Source organism: Tachyglossus aculeatus, chromosome 9 (assembly GCF_015852505.1).
Source record: "Tachyglossus aculeatus isolate mTacAcu1 chromosome 9, mTacAcu1.pri, whole genome shotgun sequence".
NCBI classification, from domain to species: domain Eukaryota; kingdom Metazoa; phylum Chordata; class Mammalia; order Monotremata; family Tachyglossidae; genus Tachyglossus; species Tachyglossus aculeatus.
In genome coordinates this window covers 21579134-21606836 of record NC_052074.1, presented here as the reverse complement: position 1 = coordinate 21606836, position 27703 = coordinate 21579134, and the positions used below count along the sequence as shown (strand labels likewise).

Here is a 27703-nt window from a genome sequence, read left to right as displayed (position 1 = left end):
AACCTCCCCATGTCACCAACCTCCCCTCTCCAACTTATTCCTCGATTGTGAGCCCCTGGAGGGCCAGAGACTGGGTCTAATTCTCTCCTGTGTATTTTTTCCCAGCCCTTGGTACAGTTCTGTGCACCCAGTAGGCAAAGGACAATCACCATCCCTACGACTCCATCCCTATGACTACTACTGCTAGGAGTCAGAGATTACACGAAGTTGTGAGCTTCCGCCAAAGGAAAGATCGTGGTATTACCAACGGAGCCTGGAAGGTGAGGGAAAGGGGAGATTGGGCGGCTTTTGACATGGTAGGTTTGAGGTGCTGGTGGGACATCCAAGTAGAGTGATCCTTGAGATCTTCTGGCACCAGATAGACTCTACCAAAACCATCCAAAACAGATAGAGATCCAAGTGCCCTGAGTTCAGTTTTTTACCAATTACAATACTCTATTTAGAGCTGTCAAAATGATAGGCATTTTCTACATAATAATAATAATAATGGTATTTGTTAAGCACTTACTATGTGCAAAGCACTGTTCTAAGCGCTGGGGAGGTTACAAGGTGATCAGGTTGTTCCAGGGGGTGCTCACAGTTTTAATCCCCATTTTCCAGGGAACTGAGGCACAGAGAAGTTAAGTGACTTGCCCAAAGTCACACAGCTGACGGAGCCGGGATTTGAACCCATGACTTCTGACTCCAAAGCCCGGGCTCTTTCCACTGAACCACGCTACATCCTTGGGCTTGGCTGGGATGTCCGCCCCAAGACTCCAGGGATCACACCTTTCTCTCCCATCCTACTCCCATTCTGTCCTCTTCCTACCCATATGGAGCAGGATGGCCCTAAATTCATTAGCCTGACTACCACTCCTGAGCACCTGAATGGCTTTGCATAAATCCTTGCTTCTTTGTGCCTCAGTTTCTCCATACCCTCTATGTAAAATGGGGGTGCTACTGCTGTAGCACTAGACCCCTTTTGCAGAGAAGGGGTTGAAGTGATCAAATACCTCTAATTAGATGGGTCAGTCATGAAATTTGGGGTGCTTTTCTTGCCCTCCATTATGCCCAGCAGGCCCCTATTGGATCCTGGTTTATTCCAGGGCATTGGTGACCCTGCAGTGACCTAGGTGACAGCAGTGGTGATAGGACCAAGTGGGGCAGGAAACCTCAGAAGCCTCTCTGCACCCTCCAGGTTCCTTGCTGGCAGACTTCCAATATCATTTCTACCCCAATCTCAGCAGGGGAGATGGCCACTGCAGGGAAACAGAGAGGAAGACGGCATTATGGTCATGGTCATGGTCTAACAATCAATCAATGGTATTTATTGAGCACTTACTGTGTGCAGAGCACTGTACTAAATGCTTGGGAGAGTACAAAATAACAGAATTACCCTCCCTGCTCCTGTTCCACTGCTGCCAGTTTCTGCTCCTGGCTGCCAACTGCTGAAGGGACAGTCCTCCTCTGTAAATCAATCAATCATATTTATTGAGCACTCACTGTGTGCAGAGCACTGTACTAAGTGCTTGTAAACTAATAGTAATACTAATAGTAATTGTAAACTAGTAGTAATAATCGTTGTGATACTGGCTAAGCACTTACAATGTGCCAAGCACTGTACTAAGGTCTGGGGTAGATACAATCAGACCAGACATAGTTTTTGTCCCACATAGAACTCACAGTCTAAGGGGAAATAGAGAACAGATGAGGAATTGGGTAGGGACCGTCCCTATATGTTGCCAACTTGTACTCCCAAGTGCTTAGTACAGTGCTCTGCACACAGTAAGCACTCAATAAATACGATTGAATGAATGAAATGAAGGCACAGAGAAGTGAAGGGACTTCCCCAAAGTCACACAGCCAGCAAATGGTAGAGTTAGGATTAGAATCCAGGTCTCCATCAGAAGCAGTTGGAGCTCCTGAGCTGAAAGGCTCTGAGCTAAGGTGATCAAAGGTCCCAGTTTGGGCCAGACCGTGGTGTTTTTAGGGTTTCCCCCTGCCTTCCTGTACATCTTGAGGAGGGACTGATCAGGTGGCTGGAGAGGAGCGGGGTGGGTTGGAGAGAAAAGGAAGTTTGCAACCCAATGGTGGAGGTGGCAGTCCAGCAACAGGGTAAAAGAGAAGGGAGAGGAGTAAACGTGAGGTCATTGGGCGCTCTCCCCCTCTTCAGCAGCAGCAAAGCAGCGTGGCCTAGTAGACAGAGCACAGGCCTGGAAGCCAGGAGACCTGGACTCTAATCCCAACTCCACTACTTGGCTGCTGTGTGTCCTTCACAAGTCACTTAACATCTCTGTGCCTCAGTTTTCTCATTGGTAAAATGGGGATTAAATAGCTGGTCTCCCACCCACTTTCGACTGTGACCCCCTTGTGTGACAGAGACTGTGTCCAACCTGATTATCTTGCATCTACCCCAGCACCTAATTCAGTCCTTGGCACGTGGCCTTAACAAATACCACAGGTGTTATTATTATTAAAGCACACTGGGGTTTCCAGTGTGGCCAGAAACAGCATCTGGCCAATCAATCAACGGTGTTTATTGAGTGCAGAACACTGTACTAAGCACTTGGGAGAGAACAGCGCAACAGAGTCGGAAGACGTGTTCTCTGCCCGCAATGAGCTTACAGTCTAGCAGGAGAGGCAGATATTAAAATAAATTATATGTACATAAGTGCCGTGGGGCTGAGGGTGGTATAAATATCAAGCGCTTAAAGGGTACAGATCCAAGAGCCTAGGCCAGGCCCGGCACTTCTAGAAATGAATGAGGAGGGGCAGTGTGGCAGGCAGCTGCCTGGTGGGGAGTAATAACTTCCATCGTGGCAGAGGACGTAGTGGCAGAAGGAGGCTCCAATGGTTACCAGCCCTTGCAGCATCCTCTCCGCTCTACATATATATATATGGTACATATGGTTGTACATATTTATTACTCTATTTATTTATTTCACTTGTACATTTCTATCCTATTTATTTTATTTTGTTGGTATGTTTGGTTCTGTTCTCTGTCTCCCCCTTTTAGACTGTGAGCCCACTGTTGGGTAGGGACTGTCTCTATATGTTGCCAACTTGTACGTCCCAAGCGCTTAGTAAAGTGCTCTGCACATAGTAAGCGCTCAATAAATACGATTGATTGATTGATTGATTGATCTACCCTACCCTTCCTCCTTCCCCTTTCCACCTCTTCCTCTCCCCTCTATCTTTCCCTCCTCTCTGTTCCCCTGTCTTTCCTCCCTCTTTTCCCCTGCCCAGGGAACACCAGGAATCCACTTACTGTGCCAAGTATTAAAATGGAGGAGGGGGAGAGAAAGGTGCACACATACACACACCACAAACGCAAATTCTCTCTCTTTTTGTCTGTTTGTCTCTCTCTCTTCTACCCACTCCCCTACTCCCAACCCTGGGCCACTTCCCCAAGAAGCAGCATGGCCTAGTGGACAGGTCTTTCCGAAGACCTGGATTCCAAGGCAGGCTCCGCCACTTGTCGGCTGTGTGACCTTGGCCAAGTCACTTCGCTTCTCTGGGCCTCAGTTCCCTCTTCTGTAAAATGGGGGTTAAGACTGTGAGCCCCACGTGGGGCAACCTGATAACCTTGTATCTCCCCCAGGGTTTAGAACAGGGCTTGGCACAGGGGAATTGCTTAATAAATGCCATGATTATTAGCCCAAAGTCAAGGGGCCGGCAATTTATGGTGCAACAGTGCCTCGTGCTGCCCTCGACGCAGAAAGCAGTTCGCCAGTGCCTGGCTGCAGGCTTCCAGAAAACTCCCCCTGCATTTCCAGGGCATTCTTTGGGAGTGACTCATTGAGGTTTGCAGACAGGAGCAAGAAGGGGGTGTGCGGAAAGAGGTCGCGGGAGGCGGGGTGGGCGGTTTATAAATACAGCATCCAGCGCCGTCATCAGAGAGCTGCGGAGCTATCCGGGGAGCAAGGAGGATCAGCCTTGCGGATGGGTGAGATGCTTTTAAAATCTCTCTAAACCCCAGGCGCTCAGCTTGAACCAAAAGGGAGGCAGCAAGAGAAGGCTGATAGAGAGGAAGGGGGAAATGTCTAACTGTGCGGGCTGCAGGGGCAGAGATCATTCAGGGGCTCAAGATGTGAGTGTTTGGGGGGGGGGGGCGTCCCCGGGGTGATTTTAGACTGTGAGCCCACTGTTGGGTAGGGACTGTCTCTATGTGTTGCCAACTTGTACTTCCCAAGCGCTTAGTACAGTGCTCTGCACACAGTAAGCGCTCAATCAATCAATCAATCAATCGTATTTATTGAGCTGCTCAATAAATACGATTGATTGATTGATTGATCTAGTGGGGTCCTAGGGCTGGTTGAATAGGAAGGGACCAGAACTCTGCTGCAGCCTAAATTTCACCCAGGGAAAGAAACGTGCAGGTGTTTCTAAGGCATGGAGGGAGAATGTGATTCTTCCCCTTTCCCCACTCCACCTCTCCCTCCCCTCTCCTAATGGGGAGTAGCCTTTATGGAAATTAAAACGGTCCCTGGATTTTCATGAAGATCACTTTCTGGCTCTCTAATCCCCCATGGTGCCTTCTGGAGCTACCCCTGCCCCCGGCGTCCTGTAGTCCAATATCTAGAGTCAAGGACACCTGCAGAGTGAAGGGACTGACCGTTTTACCTGGTCAAAGGTCTTAACCCCTCGGTGATTGCACGCCCATACGCCAGAAGCCAAGAAGCTTCTTGCCCCTCGAACAAGAGTTAGAGTCAGTGTCCCTTCAGGGAGACCTCTCCACCCAAGGATTGCCTCCCCGAGAAAGTTAATTGGCCCCAGAACCAGAGCCCACCTGCCAAAAGGAGCTGTTTTGGAGAGCAGCCTGCATCAGGTAGTGGAAGAGGGTGGAGTAGGGTGTGTTAGGGTTTAGCGGTGTATATGGCTCTTCTTTGCAGAGGTGCTAAAATGGGGATGGTTAGATTTGATCTGCATCAGGGAATGGGTGGGTGGAAGAGGGGGGCTGACCAATTTAGGGTCCCTAGAATCACAGCTGCAATCTCCTTCTGCTCCAACCAGTTTTCCACCAGCCACTGCAGCCCGACATGGCCGCCCCTGCCCTCTGCTGCAGGATTTGCAGGTTCAGCAGCACCCCTGCTGCAAGCCCCCATGAGTTGACTTTCATCCTTCCTCTAAACTGAGTCCACTCTGCTAAGACTGGCCTAGTGTCAAGAGCAAGGGGCTGCGAGAAAGAGGTCATGGGTTCTAATCCCGGCTCTGCAAATTGTCTGCTTTGTGGTCCTGGGCAAGTCACTTAAACTTTTCTGGCCTCAGTTACCTCATCTGTAAAATGGGGATTGAAACTGTGAGCTCCATGTGAGACAGGGACCTCAGTGCTTAGAACAGGGGTTGGCACATAGTAAGCCCTTACCAAATGCCATAAGGATTATTATTATTATTATTACACAGGGGGGACCAGGAAGTGGGTGGATAGGGATGAGTGGGAGAGGGGTGAGCAGGAGACAGGTTTGGGTCCCACCCCCTTAATGCTTCCTCAAACTGCCCCCATCCCTGAAGCTCATCAGAAAAATTTCCCCAGCCTGAGTAATTACATGCCAACCCTTGAGGAGGCAGAATCCGGGAGATTCCAGGTCCTGTAGATTCCAAGCCTGAGGCTTCTAGAGCTTAACCATGGGCATGAGTTTCGGATTTTTGTCCTTATCGACTTATTATTTCTGGATTCTTTTCTTCTCCTTTTTCCCCCTCCACCCATTGAAGAGAAAGGGCAAAGAGAGAAAGAATGAGAAATAGACAGATGGAATGAAGTGAAGGACCGAAAGGAGAGAGAGAAAGAGTATATGGGGAGAACCAGCTGAAAACATAGGACTGGGGGCAGGCTAGGAAAAAGAAAGGGGAATTGACGCCTGTGAAGGGAGAGTGCAGTGTTGGGGAGAGTGGCTATTTTGGGGCTGTTGACAGGAAATGGTGCAATTTAGAGTCATAACTGGCGTAGAAATGGAGCACTCTGGGCATCTGCTGGGAGCACGCATTTCTGGGTAAAGTGTCCATGGGGATCCTAATTTCTAGCCAGAGTGGCTGATCACCTCTAGGAGTGGGGTGGATACTCAGCATCCAGCACTTAGTGCAGCGCTTAGCAGTAGTAAGGATTTTTAAAAATACCACAGTGATTATGATAACATAATTTCTCCTCCCCATCCCTTTGGCAGCTTCCTACCCTCTGCAGGAGAAAGCTCTGCAGAAAAGAGGGCTGGGCAGGTCTCCCCCCGCCCCCCCAGGAACCAGAGTTGCCTGTCCCTTCTCTTCCCTTGTGAGGTTTCTAATTCTGAAGTTCTTTCCCAGCCGCCTGCAATGACTCTGCAGTTACTGGGCTCAGAGAATTGCAGATCTCCTGGAACAGCAAGCCAGGCTCCTGTTTAGGTCAGAAGACCTTGAGATTCCTCATGACCACAGCCTGCAGGAAGGGATTGTACTCCCACCCGCTGCTCGCCGCCGGCCGTGCCAACTCATCTGATGCGGCCTTCCGCAGTCCCAGCAGGGTGTGACCTTGTCTCAGGGCAGTGACAGTGCCCAAAGGATGGGAGGTGGGCCCCGGGGGGCCTACGGAGTCAGGACAGTATGCCCCTCTCACACCCCCATCCCGGAGCCCCTGGCTTCCCAGGCATCTCTGGCAGGGTGTTGCGGACCTGGTCACCCCCACACAAATTAGGGGACAGAGTGGTGAGGACAGATAGATAGAGAAGCAGCGTGACTCAGTGGAAAGAGCACGGGCTTTGGAGTCGGAGGCCATGCGTTCAAATCCCGGCTCGGCCATTTGTCAGCCGTGTGACTTTGGGCAAGTCACTTCACTGCTCCGGGCCTCAGTTCCCTCATCTGTAAAATGGGGATTAAGACTGTGAGCCCACTGTGGGACAACCTGATAATAATAATAATAATGGCATTTATTAAGCACTTACTATGTGCAAAGCACCGTTCTAAGCGCTGGGGAGGTTGCAAGGTGATCAGGTTGTCCCTCAAGAGGGCTCAAAGTCTTAATCCCCGTTTTACAGATGAGGTAACTGAGGCATAACTGAGGCACAGAGAAGTTAAGTGACTTGCCCAAAGTCACACAGCTGACAAGTGGCGGAGCCGGAATTTGAACCCATGACCTCTGACTCCAAAGCCCGTGCTTTTTCCACCGAGCCAAGCTGCTTCTCTTCTTCTTATATATGCTTCATATATACACATACCGTATTATACCATACTATGATACCATATTATACCACTGTATCTCCACATTATCCTTCCCAGACTGAGCCCCCTCCTTCCTCTCCCCATCCCCTGCACCTTACCTCCTTCCCTCCCCACAGCACCTGTATATATGTATATATGTTTGTATGTATTTATTACTCTATTTTATTTGTACATATTTATTCAATTTATTTTATTTTGTTAATCACCTTGTAACCTCCCCAGTGCTTAGAACAGTGCCTTGCACATAATAAGTGCTTAATAAATGCCATCATCATTATTTTTATTATTAGATACTCATACAGGCCTTCTTGGGCCTGGAGACTGAGCCAGGACTCTGGATGCCTGGGTTCTATCCCTAGATCCCATTGCTTCCTCTTTTGTAAGCCGAGGTTATCCTAACCCCTCTTGTGTAAAATTTCTCTGCATGACTCTGCAGTGTTTGTTAGGCCGAGTTCCTGGGTTGGGCGATCCGTAACTCCAGTATAATTGTGTAGCGTGTCAGATGAACAGAAGATTTCAGAAACTGGCAATCAGCTCAATCTAGTTCTCTATTAGAAGCAGCATGGCACAGAGGATAGCACAGCACAGTACCTGTATATATGTATATATGTTTGTACATATTTATTACTCTACTTATTTATTTATTTTACTCGTACCTATCTATTCTATTTATTTTGTTAGCATGTTTGGTTTTGTTGTCTGTCTCCCTCTTCTAGACTGGGGGCCCACTGTTGGGTATGGACTGTCTCTATATGTTGCCAACTTGGACTTCCCAAGTGCTTAGTACAGTGCTCTGCACACAGTAAGTGCTCAATAAATACGATTGATTGATAGAGCACAGGCCTTGGAGTCAGAAGGTCATGGGTTCTAATCTTGGTTCTGCCACTTGCCCGCTGTGTGACCTTAGGCAAGTCACTTCACTTCTCTGGGCCTCAGTTACCTCATCTGTAAAATGGGGGTTGAGGCTGTGAGCCCCATATGGGACAGGGACTGTTTCCAACCTGATTTTCTTGTATCCACCCCAGTGCTTAGTACAGTGCCTGGCACATAGTAAGGAAGGCAGATGGAGGAAATGAGTGCTTAGATCAGTCAATACTTTTTGCTAGGTTCTCTCTTCTGGAGACTTAAGGAAAGCTTAGTGTGGCTTAGTGGAAAGAGCATAGGCCTGGGAGTTGGGTTCTAATCCCAACTGTTCCACCTGCCTGCTGTGTGACCTTGGGCAAATTTCTTAACTTCTCTGCACCTCAGTTTTCTCAACTGTAAAATGAGGATTAAATTCCTGTTCTCTTAGACCGGGAGACCCATGTGGGTTAGGAACCGTGTCCAATCCGAATGTGTTACATGTATCCCGGCGCTTTGTTTAGTGGTTGGTACATAATAAAAGCACTTAACAAGTACCACCTTTATTATTAGCCATTCTTTCTAGCCCTAAGACCTAGGAGTGAGGTGGAAAAGAAGGATAGGATTGGGAGAAAGATGGTGTTTGCAACATTTTTCCTCCCTAAGCACTTTTATTGATCCCTCTGATCTTTGTTTGTAATATTGACAATTTCTGCTGTGGCAATGGAGTTTTCAGTGGGAAGATTAAAGATCTTACCTGAAAACTTGACTCTGATTTTGAGTGGTATTTATCATCAATCGTATTTATTGAGCGCTTACTATGTGCAGAGCACTGTACTAAGCGTTTGGGAAGTACAAATTGGCAACACATGGAGACAGTCCCTACCCAACAGTGGGCTCACAGTCTAAAAGGGGGAGACAGAGAACAAAACTAAACATACTAACACAATAAAATAAATAGAATAGATATGTACAAGTACAAGTGGTATTTACTGAGAACTAACTGTGTGCAAAGCACTGTAATAAGTGCTTGGGAGTGTACAATACAATAAGAATTGGTAGACATGTTCCCTGCCCTCAAGGAGTTTACAGACTAGAGGGGGATGACATCAGTCTGCCATCCTTTCCCAGCCCTCTACTTCCTTACAGAAGAGAAGACCTCTTTTTCTCACCCCCTTCAGTCATTCCTATTTATTGAGCACTTACCGTGTGCAGAGCACTGTAAAAAGGTTGGGAGAGTACAGTATAATCCCTTCTTCATTTTCCCTTGCATTCATAATTCACCAATTTCAATCCCCCCCAGGGCAACTGCGTTCATAACGGTGAGGAGATAAGGGAAGAGAGTCTGGTTAGGTCTATCTTGCACAGAGGATTTGGCTTGTGGCTGAGCACGGAAATCCAAATGGGAGTAGGATTTGAAAAGACTTAAAAGAAATGATCCATGCTCAATGGTATAGCGTGGGTCAGTGAGCAGTGGAATGGCGAGCAAAGCAGTGGGTGAAGGAACCACCAAGAAATAGAATCAGTACAGACAGACAAAGCCAGAATTAGACTCCAGTTAAGCAATACGACCTCCCCTCCCAACTCCACAGCACTTATGTACGTATCTGTAATATATTTATTTATATTCTGTCTCCCTCCCCTGCTCTTGATGGTAAGCTCCTTGTGGGCAGGGAATGTGTCTATGTTGTACTCCCCCAAGCGCTTAGTACAGTGCTCTGCATTCACTCAGTAAACACAATTGAATGAATGAAGCAATGCTTTAAAAAATGAGTAACTGATAGATGTTGTTGATAGCTGGGTTATTGATAAACAGGGATTGAGCAATACCCATAGGTACATGAGTCAGTTTATCTGCTCGTGCCAAATGCTGTCTTAAAACCCTCACTACCAGCCCCCCTGTCCTGCCACCCTCCCATCTGGGGTTGGAATTTAGCACAGGCAACCTGCCAGGCCTTTGCCATTGTATTGGTGAATTTTCCCTACTACTTCACTGAGACTTCTGAATAAAAGTCTGGGACTGGAAAAAATTCTGTTTCAATTCATCACCCCTCCTACGCCCTCATCCCATGTAACCAGTCCAAGGATGCGGTCCCTGTCTTGATCCACAGTCAAGGGCAAAGCTGGGAAAAGTTCCTCCCTCCCCACCTCCTCCATGTGTTATGGGAACAGGGTGACCTTAAGTTGCTTTTGATGGCGGGTGAGAGCGGTTAGCAACAGCACCTCCAACTTCTGGGAAAGTCTTCATTGTGTAACACTGAGGCTTGGCACCGGTTCCTTTGCTCAGCCCGTGGGGGTAAGGGTGGGTGTTAGGTGTGCGGAGGCTGGCACACAGCCTCCGCAGCCTCTGGGAATGACCAGAAGGATCAGAGGAGAATCCCTGAGGAATTTACTTCAATGGTGCCTGTTGTGTTTGATCTGATGCCATTGTTTCTACCGCTTTGTTTAGCCAGGTGCTTGGCACATAGTAAACACCAACTAATACCGTTATTATTGGTATTATTGTGGTTGGGGAGTCTCTGGTAAAGGCCTCAGCTCCGGCTTGCCCTAGTGAAGTCCTAATTTCACTGACAGCTTTCAGCAGGGAGGAAGGGCTCAGGAGGCTTTAATTCCTGTTTTCTTCTGGGCTAATTGCTCTGCCCAGCTACTTTACTACTAATAGTAATTGCAGTATTTGTTAAGTGCTTACTATGTCCCAAACACTAGACTAAACACTGGGGTCATACAAGATAATCAGGTAGGCCGGTGGCTCCTAAATGTGTGACAAAGGCATTCTGAGTCAGGGGAAAATCTTTGCATGAGCTTAGACTTGTCTGGCCTTCACCAAGGTGAGGTAGGACAAGGAGTGGAGAGTGAGCACACATTAAGCCTTTTAAGCCCATACTGGACTCCTTCTCCTGTTGCCTGGGGCTCTGCAGAGACCCTTTGATGTGCGAGGTCTTGGGGGGCCTTGCAGGCCTCCTGGGTAGAGAGCATAAGTGGAAGTTCTTGCTGATGGGGTGGGAGAGAAAGATTACTTGATTGAACTACAGGACTCAAATTGCCAGCTGCTGTGATTTAAATCTGAGATTTACTGATGAAAGTACCTCTGCTCAAGTAGCTTGTTAGGAAGCCCAGAGTATCAGACAGGTGGCCATTGAGGCTGTAATAGAATTCCCATGTCCTGGCTCACAACTCACAGTCGACTGGGCCAGGAATTGAAATATTGATCAGCTGAAAGCCCTTTGCTGTGAAGGCTGTTTTCTGGGCTCCAAGGCCGGGCTGCAGACCTGATTCCTGCAAGCAGTAAGGGAGCCAGGGGAAAAAAGGGGCTTCCAACTTTCATTACAGTCCAGATTCTGTGTGGTGAGGGTAGGCTTTTCATGTTCTGTTCACTTCCATCTTATTGCTGGCTATGCTAAGCAAGTGTGAGTTCCACTGATCTTGTCAGGTTATTTTGTCTGATACAAAAGATCTGTGGGAGAGTGGTTATTCCATCTCTTTATTCCTCCTTTCATAGAGTCCTTCCCTGACTAGGCCCCCATTTCTCCTTATTCACTTTCCCTTCTGTGCTGCCCATGTATTTGGTGTCTTACACCTTAAGTCTCTCCCTCAATCAATCGATCATATTTATTGAGTGCTTACTCTGTGCAGAGCTGTGTGTCATATTGGGAGAGTACAATTTAACAGAGTTAGTAGACACATTCCCTGTCCCCAAAGAGCTCACAGTCTAGACAGCAAAGTTTATCAATCCCTCTAGACTGTGAGCTCCTTGGGAGCAGAGAATGTGTTTACCATCGTCACTCTACTAAATTATCTCCCAAACATCTAGTATAGTCCTTGGCACATAGTAAGTGCTTCATAAATACAGTTGATAAATTTATTCTCTTCATGACTTAGTGGAAAGAGCTTGGGATTGGGTTGTAACCGTGGCTCCACCAGTTGTGTATTGTGTGATCTTAGGACAGTCGCTTACCACCTCTGTGCCTTGGTTTCCTCATCTGAAAAATGGAGAGGACTTACCTGTTTGCTCTCCCTCTTACATTGCGAGCACCATGTAGAACCAAGAATGATCTGATTGTCTTGCATCTATTCCAGCCTTTAGCACATTGTTTGGCATATGGAAAGTGCTTAATACATACTGTTCTTTTAATAATTTTAAGACTTGAAAGTGCAGTGGGCAGTCTCTTGGAATTCTTAATAATTGTCAGAGACCCAGCACTGAGGCTTATCAGGGAAATGGATGATGGAGGCCTCCTTGTGAAAAATGTTGTATTTATTGAGCGTGTTTTCTGTATGCCGAGCACTGCGCTAAGGACTTGGGAGAGTACAATACAACAGAGTTGGTAGACAAGGTCCCTGCCCACAATGAACTTACAGTCCAGAGGGATTAATAAACTTTGCTGGTTTGATGGGCCTGAGTAGGACCAAGGTGCTCATTTTTCACATTTTTGTGGCATCCCTCCTCTAACCATACAATTGGGGCATGCTTATGAATCCAAATGTTTTCCCCAGTGTGACAGATCTTGCAGAAATCTTTATTTTTTTCAAATATTATTTTTATTCATTTCACCATTTTGGGGGGAAGTCACCATTCATCTTGAAAAATACATTTTAGAGTTGTATCCAAAATGATAATTTTTTGAATTCACCTATCAAGGAAGCTGAGCTACAGAAATGAACAAAGATAATTCTCATCTTTTTTTGTTCATGCTGCCTAGTGAGAACCATGGATTTGAGGCCATCTCTTCCTTAGCTATTTTTGGAAGCTCTGTCAGGATGAAAGGAATAAAGTTTTCAGTACTTGCGAAAGCCCCCGGCTTAATGTTCACCTTTTGGGGGGTTCCCCTGGGGCAGGGGGATGAGCCCCACCCAGAGAACTGCAGGGGGGAAGCACTGAAGAGGAAGAAATCCTAAAACATCTGCTGGTTCAGATTTATAAAGGAATGTCCCGTCTCTTCCAAATTATTATTCTGGGCACAGAGCTCCTGTCTCCCTCTTTAGCGAACTAACACTTGCTTATGTGCATTCTCAGCTCTCTAATTGCTTGCCACTGCAATTTGGAAAAGCAAAGAGAAACTGACTTAAAGAACAATCCTATGAAAAGTGCAGCACTGGAACTCTAGATGCCTTGAATGAAGACCACACTTTGTGTCATCCCTAAAGCCCCTTTTATCTTCTGACCGCACTGTACTTCCTAGATGTTATATCTGATGGCTAAGATATTGCCCTGCTTCAAAGCTAATGAAGCCCCGGCACAAAGAGTGATTTCCTTGGGTCAGAGAGTGTAGTAGTCAGGAAGCTAATGATGGGCCTGGGTATCTCAGTGTTCCTTTCTCTGCCTTTACTATGCTCATTAGATGAATTGTGCTTTTCCCGTTGTACAGTCCCTTCCTGGAAATCATGAGACTGCATCTGCAAGCATTCCTGCAGCTCTCTCCCTCTCTTCTCCCACCTCAACCCAGCTCACTCTGTACCTCCTCAGTCTCTTCTCCCCTGCCAACAATACCTTGTTCATACCCCTCCTCTTTCTGGGAACCATTTCCCTCTTCAAATCTGCAAGACTACAGAGCCCTTTATCCACTGAAATCCCACCTCCTCCAGGAGATGTCCCCTGATTTATTTCTCTGACTTCCCAACTATCGCCAATGAGAGTTTTGAGCCACTGCTACACTTCTTCACTCACTACCACCTGTAGCTCTTCTGAATTCATCCATCGGCCCATATACTCCACTATTTAACCCCTTACTCATCCACATTTCTCTTTCCTCCTACCTGTAAATTATTTTGTTTCTGTCTCCTCTTTTAGATTTTTAAGCTCACTGAGGGAAGGGATTGTACCCTCTAATTCTGTTGTACTGTCCCAAGCTCTCAGTACAGCACTCTGCACACAGTAGGCACTCAGTAGATGTTGATCAACTGATCCTCTCTATTTTTTTTTCTTTCTCCAACAGGTTTGTGGCAAGGTTCTAGAATTGGAAAAAGAGGGAACATGATGTCTGTGTTCCTGTTTCCGCTTCTGGGGCTCGTGCTGAACTTGGGGAAAGCCCAGGCGCTGGTTTCCCCCAATGAACTCCAACGTAAGTTTACCAAGCTCCTAGCTGGGCCTCCAGCCCTCTGGATGGTTTTTATTTTCCCTTGTGCAGAGAATCCAAACCTAAGTAAGAGCCAGTGAGCATTGCTACTCACTGGGACGTTCTCTGAAGCCTAAGGATCTACTCGTTCTCTATTGTGGAGGAGCTGGGGAGTAGGCTTTGAGATATCAATCACGGATGGGCTCTTTAGTGCACTTGGTAGAGCTTGATTCATTTAATCGTATTTATTGAGCACTTACTGTGTGCAGAGCACTGTACTAAGCGCTTGGGAAAGTACAACACAACAATAATCCCTCTTATTGTTGAGTCAAGTACTTGTGGGCAGTGATTGTGTCTACCAACTGAATTGTACTTTCCCATATGCTCTCATACAATGCTCTGCATGCAGTAAATGCCCAATAAATACCATTGATTGGTGAAGTTTACCTATGAATGAGAGGCAGAGAGAGAGAGTGTGTGTTTGTGTGTGTGTGTGTGTGTGTGTGTGTGTGTGTGTGTGTGTGTTTGAAAAGGCTATTGTGGGACCCACAGTCCTGGTCACATTGGGCACACAAAAAGGGTGTCCCTTGTTCTGTTGTACATCCCCACACACCCCCAAGAGAGTCTGCTGCACTGCAGGCAGGAGCTGGGTGGGCTACAACCCTCCTCCTCTCTGGGGAGAATTGCTTGGGTCCAGGTCCTCTTTTATGGTTGTGTGACATCAATCGTTGCCTGTTTGCGCATTACCTGGGCCAACTGTTAAATTCAGCCACTGCCTCTCCATGCCATGCTGTATCTTGGGGTTTTCAACCTCTGGTCCTGAAGCTCTCCCTCCCCCACCAACCTGGTCCCATTCCAGGGGAAGGGGAGTGTTTAGGGAGTCTGATGTAACTCCATGCCCATTGCCATCCCAACCAGATGGACCCATGACCCGTGTACCCAAACACAAATACTTGTAGTGATTAGGTGAAATTCCCCAGGGGGTGGTGCAGCGGTGAGTCCTTGAAATATTGCAAAAATAATCTGGGTTTACAAAGACCAAGCTGGGGTCCAGATCTGCCATGTCATTTCCCACTGGCTCTCTGGGTTTTGTGGCATTCTGGCACCCTGTTGGTATGATTCACGTTGGCTCTCTAGTCATTGGCTCTATTGTGCCAGAACCCTGTGGTTTCCTAGCATGGGCTGTTTTTGTGACACCGTAAGTCCTTTGAGTCATGAGCAATATGTCAAAGAGGAAAGGAAAGTTTCCTCCCAGCCCAGTTAGTGCAACCCAAGAGTCCCCTCCTGCCATGAAGAGTGTGGTGAGTTGCATCAGACATGAGGCATAAATTGAAGCATCCCCACTATCTGCACAGAATGTTATGCCGTCTGCCCACTGTCGACAGAGACCAGTTCAGTCATAGCAAGCAGCTGGCATTGGTACTGTCTGGGCTGTGCTGTTTCCTGCCCCAAAGCCTACCCGTTCCCCACCCCTTCGGTGAGGTCACTTCCTTCCAAGTGTGCTCTCTGGGTAAATATTGACTGGGACAAATGCACGGTAGAATGTCCCAGTCCAGCCTGCCAAATTGCAAAACCAGAGACCAGACGGTCTAGAAACAGAATAGAGCTGGGGTCAGAGGGTCAGAAGAATGGAGGGAGAATCGTGGTTTTCCTCCTTCGTGAACTCTGTTGAAAAGCTAAACCACACCCAGGTCAGATAGCTTCCCAGAGTATTGTGCCCAGTTTTTCCTCCGTGGGAAACTAGGAATGATATTATCGACGCAGCATCAACACTCGTTATCGGTCTGTTCGGCACCTCCTAAGCCCCGAGCAGCAGTCTGGAACCAAAGCCAAAGTCAGGAGAGTTGAAGGAGAGGGACATGGTTGAAGTGCCGAACTAGCAGAGGTTTGTGGAAGGAAAGGTATCCTGCTGGGATGATTAGGGAACAGGTTAAGGGACCAAGTTCTCAGTCCTTACCAGAATAGGGTCCTGTCTGACATTCGGGAGGCCCAGCAATCTTCATTTCAAGGTCAGGTGAATGTGATTCTGGGCGAAAAGAATGCCTTCACCCCTTCAGCTGGCTGAGGTCAAAGAGGAAATGCACATTTGGATTGAAAACGAAAGGAAACCTCCACGTGACCCTGACCATCCCAAGCTCTGATGATCATTGCATTATACACGGTTTTCTCACTCCGATCTGCCCTAACCCAAGCATTTCAGATTCTAGTTCAGCGCTCTTCCCCGTCCTTCCCTGTACCTCTCCACAGCCTCATTACCTGTATCTGCCTATCTCTTCCCCTACTGCAGAGCTGTCCACAGAAGGGAGAAAGTACATAGATACCGAGATTGAAAATGCCATCAATGGTGTGAAGCAGATGAAGAATCTTATGGACAAAACTGGGAAGGACCACCAGCAGATCCTCAGCACCCTGGAGAAAGCCAAGAAGGAGAAGGAGGTGGGATGTTCAACGTTGCCGCAGCAGCTCTGGGTCCCTAGCAGAGGCGGGGGCATGATAAATTGTAGCCCCACGGGGCCAGGCCTGTGGCTTTCCACATCACGTCTCTGGCCCATTATTAATTCTCCCTGGTCACTGCATGTTGCAGGGCACTCTTTCGGGAAGCTGTATTTGTTTTTGAGGGCTACAAGGAGGTAGCGAGGGAACAAACGATATTTATTGAGTACTTACTATGTGACAAGCACTGTAATGAACACCTGGGAGAGTACAATACAATGAGATTATTGTATTATAATTGTATTATAATACCCTGCAATAATGTAATAATGAGGGTCAGTATTCTGACCCTCAATCTGCTGCCCAGACCTTTGGCTGGGCTCTTGATTGGAAATGCTGAGACACGTTTCAGATGTCTTCATAACTTTGGGAACCAGAGCTACCTGATTGGCAGCTGAAATTAGTCAATCATATTTGAGCACTGATTGGGTGCAGAGCACTGTATAAAAACATTTGGGAGAGTACAGTAAAATGGAGTTGGTAGACACTTTTTCTGCCCACAATGAACGTACATTCTAGAGCTGAAACTTTACTATGGCAGTGCTTCTCAACTTTTTCTTGGTGGGAGGCTCACCCAGCACGGGTAGAATAGTCCATAAATATCTACATTTCCTCAGTTTATCTTTTCCTGTCCACCCCCACCTACACACACCCACTCACACACGCATCCTCCCCTTCCGGCTCTGGGGACTGCCAGCTTCGATCGGGTATGCTCCCATGCATGATAGCGATCCAGAGAGGTGCAGTGAAATTTAAAATGGCAGCTCAGCACGGTCCTCAGGCACCCCTGAAGGCTTTCCGCAGCACAGTGGTCGGGAAGCCCTGTTCTGGATTTCATCTGGGACTAGTCTCAGAAGACCAGGCCTATTTTCAGCTCTTTCTTTGAGCTGGTGGGCCTCAAACACAGGAGGGGGTACCTCCCACTCACCTTCAGCTTCCCGAAAGTGGCATTCTTGGAATGAGAATATGTGACAGACAACTCTTTCTAAAAATAGCAGCAGCACTATCTGGTGAGTCAGGAGAAAAGGGCTCACCTCTCCCGGGGGTTGCTGGTCTCTTTCTGGGCACTGCACCAGCAGATTGGCCACAACCCTCCGAAAACCCCTCATGTTCCACACTTTGAGAAAAAGTGCTTAAATAACTCGTTTACTCCCTTTGGGCCCCAGTGACCCCACCGTGACGGTCCCACCATGGTGTTTACCATCAACCTTCCTTTTAGGATCACTGGGACAATAATGATTAACGATTAAGTATTTAAGTGCTTATTCTTTGCCAAGCACTGGGGTAGATACGGTATGAGTGATAATCAATCGTATTTATTGAGCGCTTACTGTGTGCACAACACTGGACTAAGTGCTTGGGAAGTACAAGCTGGCAACGTATAGAGACAGTCCCTACCCAACAGTGGGCTCACAGTCTAGAAGGGGGAGACAGAGAACAAAACCAAACATACTAACAAAATAAAATAAATAGAATAGATAGGTACAAGTAAAATAAATAGAGTAATAAATATGTACAAATGTATATACATATATACAGGATAAGATACCGGTAGAGGGTGAACTTTGAGCTCTTCAGAAAAAAACATGCTAGCAATCTAGTTATTGTTAGCCTAGCCAATATTGTAGTTGTGGTATTTGGAAAGTGCTTACTGTATGCCATGCACTCTGTTAAGCACTGGGGTAGAGACAATAGATGCAGATTGGGGGAGGGAGAACAGGTAGTTAACCCCCATTTTATAGCACTGCAAAGGCTGTCTAGGCTGGGCTCCAGCTAGAAGAGCATAGTTTGTCCGGGAGAAGGATGTCATTCACCCAGCCAGACTCTTAGCACCTTGGTAGGCATTTTTGGGTGGTTATCATCACAGCCTCTTCCTCTCCCCTGGCAGGAAGCCATCCAGATGGCCAAGGACACTGAGAAGCAGCTGAATGAGAAGCCAGAGGTGTGTAACGAGACCATGATGGCCTTGTGGGAGGAGTGCAAACCCTGCCTGAAGCACACCTGCATGAAGTTCTACTCCAGAGTCTGCAGGAGCGGTTCTGGCCTGGTCGGCCGCCAGGTGAGAGAGGGCCGCGGCCCTCGGCCCTGGGAGTAGGTCCCTGCTCTGAGAACCCAGGCAGGGACCCGATGGAGGGGGCCGGTGGGAAGTGGCAACTCTGCTGTGGGGGGGCCTAGCCCCACCCCAAAACAAGGGTGAGTCTGGCCAGGGAGGAGGAAGGAGCCTTCTGAGAAGAGAATAATAACTGTGGTATTCATTAAGTGTTTGCCATGTAAACACACCCGGACCCACTCACCATATGCAGTCTAGGGGGGCGAAGAACCTGGATTCCATCCCCATTTTACAGAGGAGGAAACTAAGGCACAGAGGCATTAAGTTACTTTCCCAAGGTTACACAACAGGCAAACGACAGAGGTGGGATTGGAGGAGAAAGAAGCGTTAGCTCTGAACTAAGGGCAGAGAGGTGGATATGTGTGGATATATATATCCACCATCCACAAGGGACTATTTTCCATCTGAATGAGACCATAAACAAGGGACCTAAAAATGAGTGTAACCAAACCTGATGCTTCCTGTCTGCCCCCAGACAGGAGGGAACATACTTGTTCCTCTGGCCCTCATCATTTTTGTAGCCCCTGTCCACCTCACCACCTCTTCCACGCTCAGGGAGTGAGAGCATATGTAGCTCGGGGACGCTCGTGTTGAAGACCGAGTACTCCTTTGATACTGTCTATCAACTTCTAGTGGGCCCATCAAATAGCTGGATTAGATTAGCGAGCTTCCCTGGGATGACAAGTAGCATCACACGCAACTGTGCCCTGTAAAGATTTGAACGTGACTATGTGGATGATTCTAATGCTGTAGCTGTGTCTTGGGGTGCCCTTGCAGCCTGCCCTGTGCCATTGCGATTGAGCTAGAGCTGCGTCTCTCCACGAGCCTGCTGCAGGTCCCCTTGGGGTGCGTAGTTGGCATTGCCACCACCCACAAATCGATGACTTACTGTGTTCAGGACACTGTACTAAGTGCTTGGAAGAGTACAGTCCAACAGAGTGGGTAGAGAGGTTCTCTGCCCACAAGAAGCTTACAGTCTAGAGGGGGAGACGGACATTCATATAAATAAATTCCGGATCTGAACGGAAGTGGCGGGAGCGGAGGGTGGGGTGAATCTCACGTGCTTAAGGGGTACAGATGCTGACACAGACCCTCACTGGCCGCTCGGGCGTGTGTTTGCTCCAATAGTTGGAGGAGTTCTTGAATCAGTCCTCGCCCTTTTCCATTTGGTTGAATGGGGACCGGATGGACTCCCTCTTGGAAGATGACCTCGAGCAGGACCAGAGGCTGGACAACCTGGAGGAGAACTACAGCCTGATGGAGCAGAGCATCGATGACCTCTTCCAGGACAGTTCGATGGCTTATGGGCAGATGCACCCCATCTTCCACTCCCCCTTCCTGGGGGTGTTCCAAGACCCCATGAGATCCCCCTTCCGGGGCTTCCGTTTCCCTTTCTCCAGCGGCAGGGTAGTCAGGGACACGTCTCCCTTCTTCCCTCACCACCAACAAGGCTTCCAGCAGCTGTTCCAGCCTCTTTTTGAAATGACCCGGAGGATGATGGAGGGGACCCGGAGAGCCTTAGAAAGGGAAAGTCAGTGGGACGTCCACGGTCGTGACTCTTCACTGGGCGGATTCTTGCCAGGTGGGAAACCCTCTGTCTTTTGCGGGTGGGAGAGGAGGTGGGATTCTGAGCACTGCAGGCTGGTTTGGGCCACTTTTCTGGCTTCTGTTAAGCAGGAGCGCTAGATCCTTGGGAGTTCGGAATCCTGATTTCCAAGAACTCATCTTAAAAGGCGTGAGCCTTTTGAGTCCTATTTTCCCATATTTGAGCAAAATATGGAAAGAGAGGAAGCATGGCAGCCAGAGCTTTGCACTTCATCATCATCAATCGTATTTATTGAGCGCTTACTATGTGCAGAGCACTGTACTAAGCGCTTGGGAAGTACAAATTGGCAACAGATAGAGACAGTCCCTACCCAACAGTGGGCTCACAGTCTAAAAGGGGGAGACAGAGAACAAAACCAAACATACCAACAAAATAAAATAAATAGGATAGCTATGTACAAGTAAAATAAATAAATAAATAAATAGAGTAATAAATATGTACAACCATATAAACATATATACAGGTAGTCAGTGCAGTTCTGCCAACCCAGAGCATGTATATCTGCCCAGTAGGAGAAATGGTAAGGCTTTACCCCCATACTCTGCCCCCCTTACCCACACCTTCCTAAAACTCCAAACGTATGGAGGCCCCAAACACATTCTTCAGCCTAAGTCCGAATAGGATCTGAAGTCTTAACTCCCAATCGTTAGTACCTTGCTCCTGCTGCCTGCCCATTTTCCTGCTGCTTGCTTAAGCAACAGCTGGGGGTAATTGCCATCCACCCAGTCATTTCCCAAGGGATTGTGATTCCTTCCCCTCCAGCTACTCCCTGAGCAGAGGGGTTGTAGGACCAGGAAGTGACCAAGGCTGGTTGGGTCCTGTCTTTCCTCCTTTGGTGGTTCATTGAGGGGGACTAGGGTATTTGCCTCCAAAGGATATTCTGGTTATTAATCAGGCCCAGGAACCGCTTGCTGAGCATATCTGCTCCAGATGTAGATAATAATAATAATAATGGCATTTGTTAAGTGCTTACTATGTGCAAAGCACTGTTCTAAGCGCTCGGGAGGGTACAAGGTGATCAGGTTGTCCCACGTGGGGCTCACGGTCTTAATCCCCATTTTACAGATGAGGTAACTGAAGCTCAGAGAAGTTAAGTCACTTGCCCAAGGTCACACAGCAGACGTGGTGGAGCCGGGATTCAAACCCATGACCTCTGACTCCAAAGCCCCTGCTCTTTCCACTAAGCCATGCTGCTTCTCTGAAAGCTACTATTTTGGTCTGTGGTACATAAAATGCCCTTATCAAGAACTAGGGAGGATATTTTTGCCAGAGTTGTTGGACTTGTGGGGAATCAATCATATTGAGTGCTTACTATGTGCATAGCACTGTACTAAACACTTGGGAGAGTACAATACAACAGAGTTGGTAGAAACATTCCTTGCCAACAAAGAGCTTACAGTCTAAAGGGTGAACTCAATCTATCAATCGTACTTAGCTTAAAGAATATAGAGCCGTGTCTATAGGTGACACACAGAAAGGAGAGGGAGTAGGGGAAATACGAACTTGGGCGGTATTTAGGAGCTGCTTTTTGTTTTTGGTTTGTTTTTTTTAGGAGAGTTTTGAAGGTGGTGACAGTGGTGGTCCGTCAGATATGGATGGGGCAGGAGTTCCAGGCCTGAGGGAGGATGGGGGGGCGAGGAGGGGGTGGTCAGTTAGATGAGGTCAAGGAACCGTGAATAGGTTGGTGTTAGAGGAATGAAGTGTGTGGGCTGGGTTGTAGTAGGAAATCAGTGAAGGAAGATAGGCGGGGTGTGGGGAGATATGGACCAAACGTTTTTGGGTTTTTTGGAAAAATGATCCGGGCAGCAGAGTGAAGTAAGGACTACAGAGTGAAGAGGTGAGAGGCAGGGAGGTCAGTGAGGAAGGCTGATTCAAGGTTGGATAGGATGAAGTGCTTGGATTAGTGTAGTAGCAGGTTGGATGGAGAGGAAAGGCAGATTGTAGCGATTCTGTGAAGGTTTAGCCCAGTCTGGCCACAGCCGCCGCCTTGTGAGTCCTAGCCCTGCCTCTAGTGTAAATTTTGAACTGTCAGAAATAATTCTTAAGTGTGTGCATCAAGATTCCATGCAAAGCGAGACAGTCATGCAAATAAATAAGTTACGGATAGATACATTAAGTGCTGTGGGGATGGAACGGTTGGGGAATAAAGGGAGCAAGTCAGAGGTAGCGGGAAAAGAGAAAATGAGGGCTGAAATCAGGGAAGACTTCTTGAGGAGAAAGTGGAAATGAATCCTGGGCAGTTAAGCGGCAGCAAAGAGAAGCGAGAGAGAGCATCGAGTGTCTTTTCCTTCTGCCTCTGGACCACGAGTTGATCAGTGCTTGATGTGACTTCTTCTGTTTTGTGTGTCCAGAGAACAATGCCACCAATGACCGTATGGTGTGCCGGGAAATCCGACGCAATTCAGCAGGCTGCTTGAAGATGAAGGACCAGTGTGCTAAGTGCCAGGAGATTTTGTCCATAGGTAAGTGAGCTCTCCCAACCCCCCTAATAGCTTTCAGTGATTCAACTTTATCATCATCATCACCACCACTGTTGTCACTTAGCATCCATGACTATTTAATGACTATCCATTAAAGATACAGAGCACTCTGTATGGAGTTTCAGTAGTGTGGTAGTAGAAGCCTGGCTTGATGTACCAAAGTTAAGGATCAGTTTTAGCCTCTTCCTAATAATAATAATTCTGTCATTTGTTCAGGGCTTGCTAAGTGCTGGGGTACCTACAAAGTCAGATTGGGTAGTCCCTGTCTCACATGGGGCTTTGCATGACTTTCCTGTGGCTCTGTGTGCCATGAAGGAAAACCAGGGAAAGTTTTCCCCAACGCTGATCTTTTTGTAAAATATACTGCCTATGTCTGCATTTCATATCATCCCCTGGCTGAGCTTCTGAATGAATTTAACCTTTTGAATAGTAGGGCTTTTTCGGTCCAAGCAGGGAGCAGCTATGTAGCAAAACTGGGAGTGTAAATCAGGGATGGAGTCTGCCTGCCCTGTGGACTTCCTGCTTCTCATGCTGCTTTTATGTGTCACTTCTGGAGTGCTGCCATCTAAATGAGGCAATAACAGGGAGAGGGGCAGGGGCATGGGATGGCCCCGGGAGTCTGGAGGCTTTATTTCCGGGGCCATGTAAAATCCTGGAGCCCTGGGAAAAAGTGGCTACTTCTCATACCCATTGCAGAGGCCAAGGGTGGTCCCCTCATACACAAGTATCAGAGGTGTCTGGTGCCTGCCCTCTATTTGTTGACAGAAGATCTGTTATTCCTGAGACCATCCCCACCTCCATCCAGAGGCAGGCCTTATCCACTTACTGGGTTAGAGGATTTAACCTGGTGGAAAGTCCCTATTAGGCTAGTTAGGGGCAGAGAAATGACTGTGGTGCCCTGGACCTCCTCATTTGATTGGGCCCCTTTGCCGGGCAGAAGGAGTGTTGTGCCTCTTGCCAACCCCATGAACCCCACCAGTCATCGGGAAGCCTGACTGAGCTTTATGGTTTATCCCTCACCACTGATGCAATAGCTTTCTCTCTAACATTTAACTCAGTCTGCACATACGTACTAAAAACTGGTCAGCCCACCCTCCCTGGTAAAGGCACAATAGGTGAACTCAGCCCTGTGATCCCTACTTTGCTGGGTGCTTAGCTAAAGCTGCCGGCTGCCGGGATGAGTGGCACAGAGCACACTGGTGTGTGTCGCCTGCTTCTGCAGGACCCACCTAACGACTCTGGTCCAGTGCCAGATGACTCTTTTTCTTGGTAAGTCAAAAGCTGGTCAATTAGGCCAACATGACGATCACTCTGGAGAATGTCAGCTCAACTGCGTGGTACTCCAGAGGGCAGATCTAGGAGCAGAAACCCAAGCCTCCCTTGCCCAAGCTCGGGGTCCTAACCAAATACTTTCTTGAGAGAGAACTGGGCCGGCCCAAGTCAGAGTTACCGGTCCTCTGGATCGGTGCAGAGAGGGAAGGTCGAGGGGAGAGACTGGTCTCTATTGGGCCCACGATCTCTGGGATCTACACCTAGTCATCCTCTCTCCGTGCTCTGTTCCGTCCCTGTCTCTTCACCCCGTAAAGATTGCTCGGAGACAGACCCCTTACAAAGTCAGCTGCGGGAGAAGTTCGAAGATGCCCTGCGGGTAGCGGAGAAATTCTCCAGGAAATACGACGAGCTCCTCCAGTCGTTCCAGATGGAGATGCTGAACATGTCTGCCCTCCTGGATCAGCTGAACAAGCAATTTGGATGGGTGTCCCAGCTGGCCAACGTCACGCAGAAAAGGAATGGCATCTTCCAGGTCACCACGGTATGGGCCTGGCTCCCCTGCCCAGTGAGGCTGGGGGGAGATAGGGAGGCTCTGATGTCTGCCTTGTGCTCGTAGGTCCAGCTCTCCCTTCTTGGCTGCTGAGGTGGACCATTGGGGTAGCCGGGCCCATGGGATTTTCTGCTTGTGCTTGGGCAAGTACAGTAGAGTTGGTAGACACCATCCCTGCTCTTCAGGAGCATGTAATCTAGTAAGGGAGACCATCACTTAAAGTAATTACAGGAAGGGGGAAGCAACAAGAGTTTAAAGATATGTACCAACGTGCTAGGGTGAATGGACTTGCCTAGGATGTGCACTTCATGTGGCCTGCTTAAACCCAATTCCTATATTAAAGGCATCAAATCCTGCGGGGCAGAGAGAAAAATGTAAACCCCGCTGGGGATTTTGTTCATTGAATCCATGCCAGTTACTCCAGTGCCCAGGTGAAGAGGAATTGGGAAAATAATTAAGCATCCCTGGCTTCAGGCTGTCAGTATTGCTCATGTCAGGGGCAAAGCTGGGTTAACAAAATGAGGCCAAAGCCCCTTCTACTTAGGTGAGAGGCTCTGTAAAATAAAGCCATAATTTTCTAGTCAGAGCAGGCCTACTGTCTCCCATGATTTAGCCATGTCTCCCAACATTCCTAGAGAGAGGCAGTATCATCATCTTTGAAGTACCAGGCAGTGTGGTGTGGGGGAAAGTGCATAGGTCTGCAGGTGAGATCCTAGTTCTAGACATGGCTTTGCCACTGACCTGTTGAGGGATCCCCTCTCTGTGCCGTCACCTAATAAGAGTGATAATAATTGTGGTATTTAAGCACATATTACGTGCCAAGCGCTGTACCAAGCTTTTGCCCAGGTTAAGCGTCCCCAGCATAAACTTGGTTTGAGTGCTAATCTAAAAATACTTGGTTAGAGATGATTCAACTTCTCATTGTCTCACTGTCTCTCTCCCACTAGTTGCTGTCTAAATCCTCAAACCCAGAGGATCCATCCACCCCATCTGACACAGAAGTGGTTGTGCACATCTTCGACTCGGACCCCATCTCTTTGACCATCCCGGGAGAAATTCCTTGGAACGACCCGAAGTTCATGGAAATGGTAGCGGAGGAGGCTCTGCGGCACTATAAGCAGAGTGCTGTGTAAGTGCCGGGGCCGAGGGCTTGGTTGGGTTCTGCCTGGTGGTGCCTAGTGCCTTATTCTAGTCAGAGGCCATAGAAGCATGGGGAAGGCCTAGACCTGGAGGAAGTTTTCTGAGTAAAAAATTGGACTTCTGATCCAGTTCTGCACAGACCAAACCCGATACTAATGGGGATTGTGCTGTGTAGACAGAGCCTATGTTTTTGAGTCATGCACCCCTAGCCCTACCACTAAACTTGGCTTGGAGCCCCGAGATCAGCCCATCAGCCTGATTGATGGCACTTCCAGATATCGTCCCTCTAGTCCGCTTCTGCCCTGGAAAGGGGCCCCAGGGCAATTCCCGAGCCCAGATAAGCTGGTGGTGCAGAGACCCAAAACTCCAGGCATCAGCTTCCCAATCAGGGGAGTGGAGGAGGGAAGGGGAGTGCAAAACAAACAAATCTCTAGATAGGTGTAGATGATGAAAAGCACAGGGGAAAAAAGTAATAATAATAATAATAATGGCATTTGTTAAGCGCTTACTACGTGCAAAGCACTGTTCTAAGCGCTGGGGGGATACAAGGTGATCAGGTTGTCCCACATGGGGCTCACAGTCATCATCCCCATTTTTACAGATGAGGTAACTGAGGCTCCGAGAAGTTAAGTGACTTGCCCAAGGTCACACAGCAGACGTGGCGGAGCCGGGATACGAACCCATGACCTCTGACTCCAAAGCCTGTGCTCTGTCCACTGAGCCACGCTGCTTCTCTAGATAAACACACAATGCGTAGATAAACGCACAATGAAAACATGTAACGTAGAGACGTTACAAACAGGATGTTTGGAGGGCAGATGTCCTGTCTGTTTATTTTACTTCTGGGGAGAAAATTAGCTAAAAATAATTAAATATGCTGCCCAACACACCAACCTGCCTTCTACTTCCTGGAATGCGAGGCATATGGGTTCAGTCAATCCATTGTATTTGAGTGCTTACTGTGAGCAGAGCACTGTACTCAGTGCTAGGGAGAGTACAATGTACCAGTTAGTAGAAGCGCTCTCTGCCAATCAGGATTCTAATAGTAGCAGTGGTATTTAATGAAATGCCATTGAATGCATTGTACTAAGCCCTTGAAGCACAATGGACAAGAATGTGCCCACAAAGAACATAAGAGCAACCCTACTGCTTAGCTTCACAAGGAAAGCAGCCCAGGCCTAGGATTCAGGGGACCTGGATTCTAATCCCCACTCCAATCAATCAATCAATCGTATTTATTGAGCACTTACTGTGTGCAGAGCACTGTACTAAGCTCTTAGGAAGTACAAGTTGGCAACATATAGAGACAGTCCCTACCCAACAGTGGGCTCACAGTCTAAAAGTGGGGGGAGACAGAGAACAAAACCAAACATACTAACAAAATAAAATAAATAGAATAGATATGTACAAGTAAAATCGAGTAATAAATATGTACAAACATGGCTGCTGTGTGCTTGGCTAAGTCAGGTAACATCCCTGGCCTCAGTTTCCTCATCTGTTAAATGGGGACTAAATACTGTCCTCCCTCCCTCTTAGACTGTGGACCCTAGGTGGGCCAGGGGCTGCGTTTGATCTGATTGTGCTGTATTTACCCCAGCATTTAGCATAATGTTTGACACACAGAAAACACTTAAAACTTAAACACTACGATTCTTCTTACTCATTGCCTCGTGTTTTTTTTTTCTTTTTCAGAGAAAAGACTGTGATGTGAGTGCAGCTTTCCCCTTCACCCCTCACCTGAGAAACACCATCCCAGTTCCTTGAAGAGATAAGCCATAGCTTCCCGGAGATAGCTCTGTGTGCTCTATAGTTAACGGGGGCCAGGCAGAGACAGTGGGAGGGGTCCTGGTCCTCAGGACTCCTCCCATAGCCCAGTCTCTCTGTGCTGGATTCCACACCGCAATGCCTGCACTTCACTGCTGGAAAACAGAATTCCACCCCCCAAACTACTAACAGAATAAAATAGACCTCTCACCGACCAGCGAGCCCTCTGCT

At 47.9% G+C, this 27703-nt stretch overlaps 1 protein-coding gene across 1 annotated transcript; it reads left to right on the top strand.

The window, feature by feature from the left end:
• Positions 1 to 3715: 3715 nt before the first annotated feature.
• On the top strand, positions 3716 to 27686 carry CLU (clusterin). The gene is made up of 9 exons (XM_038751402.1): positions 3716 to 3925; positions 13938 to 14063; positions 16345 to 16493; positions 18439 to 18609; positions 19789 to 20242; positions 22618 to 22728; positions 24333 to 24559; positions 25516 to 25697; positions 27401 to 27686. Exons 1-9 carry the CDS (start codon positions 3922 to 3924, stop codon positions 27417 to 27419), a joined length of 1443 nt encoding a protein of 480 aa, XP_038607330.1. The 5' UTR covers positions 3716 to 3921; the 3' UTR covers positions 27420 to 27686.
• Positions 27687 to 27703: the final 17 nt, after the last annotated feature.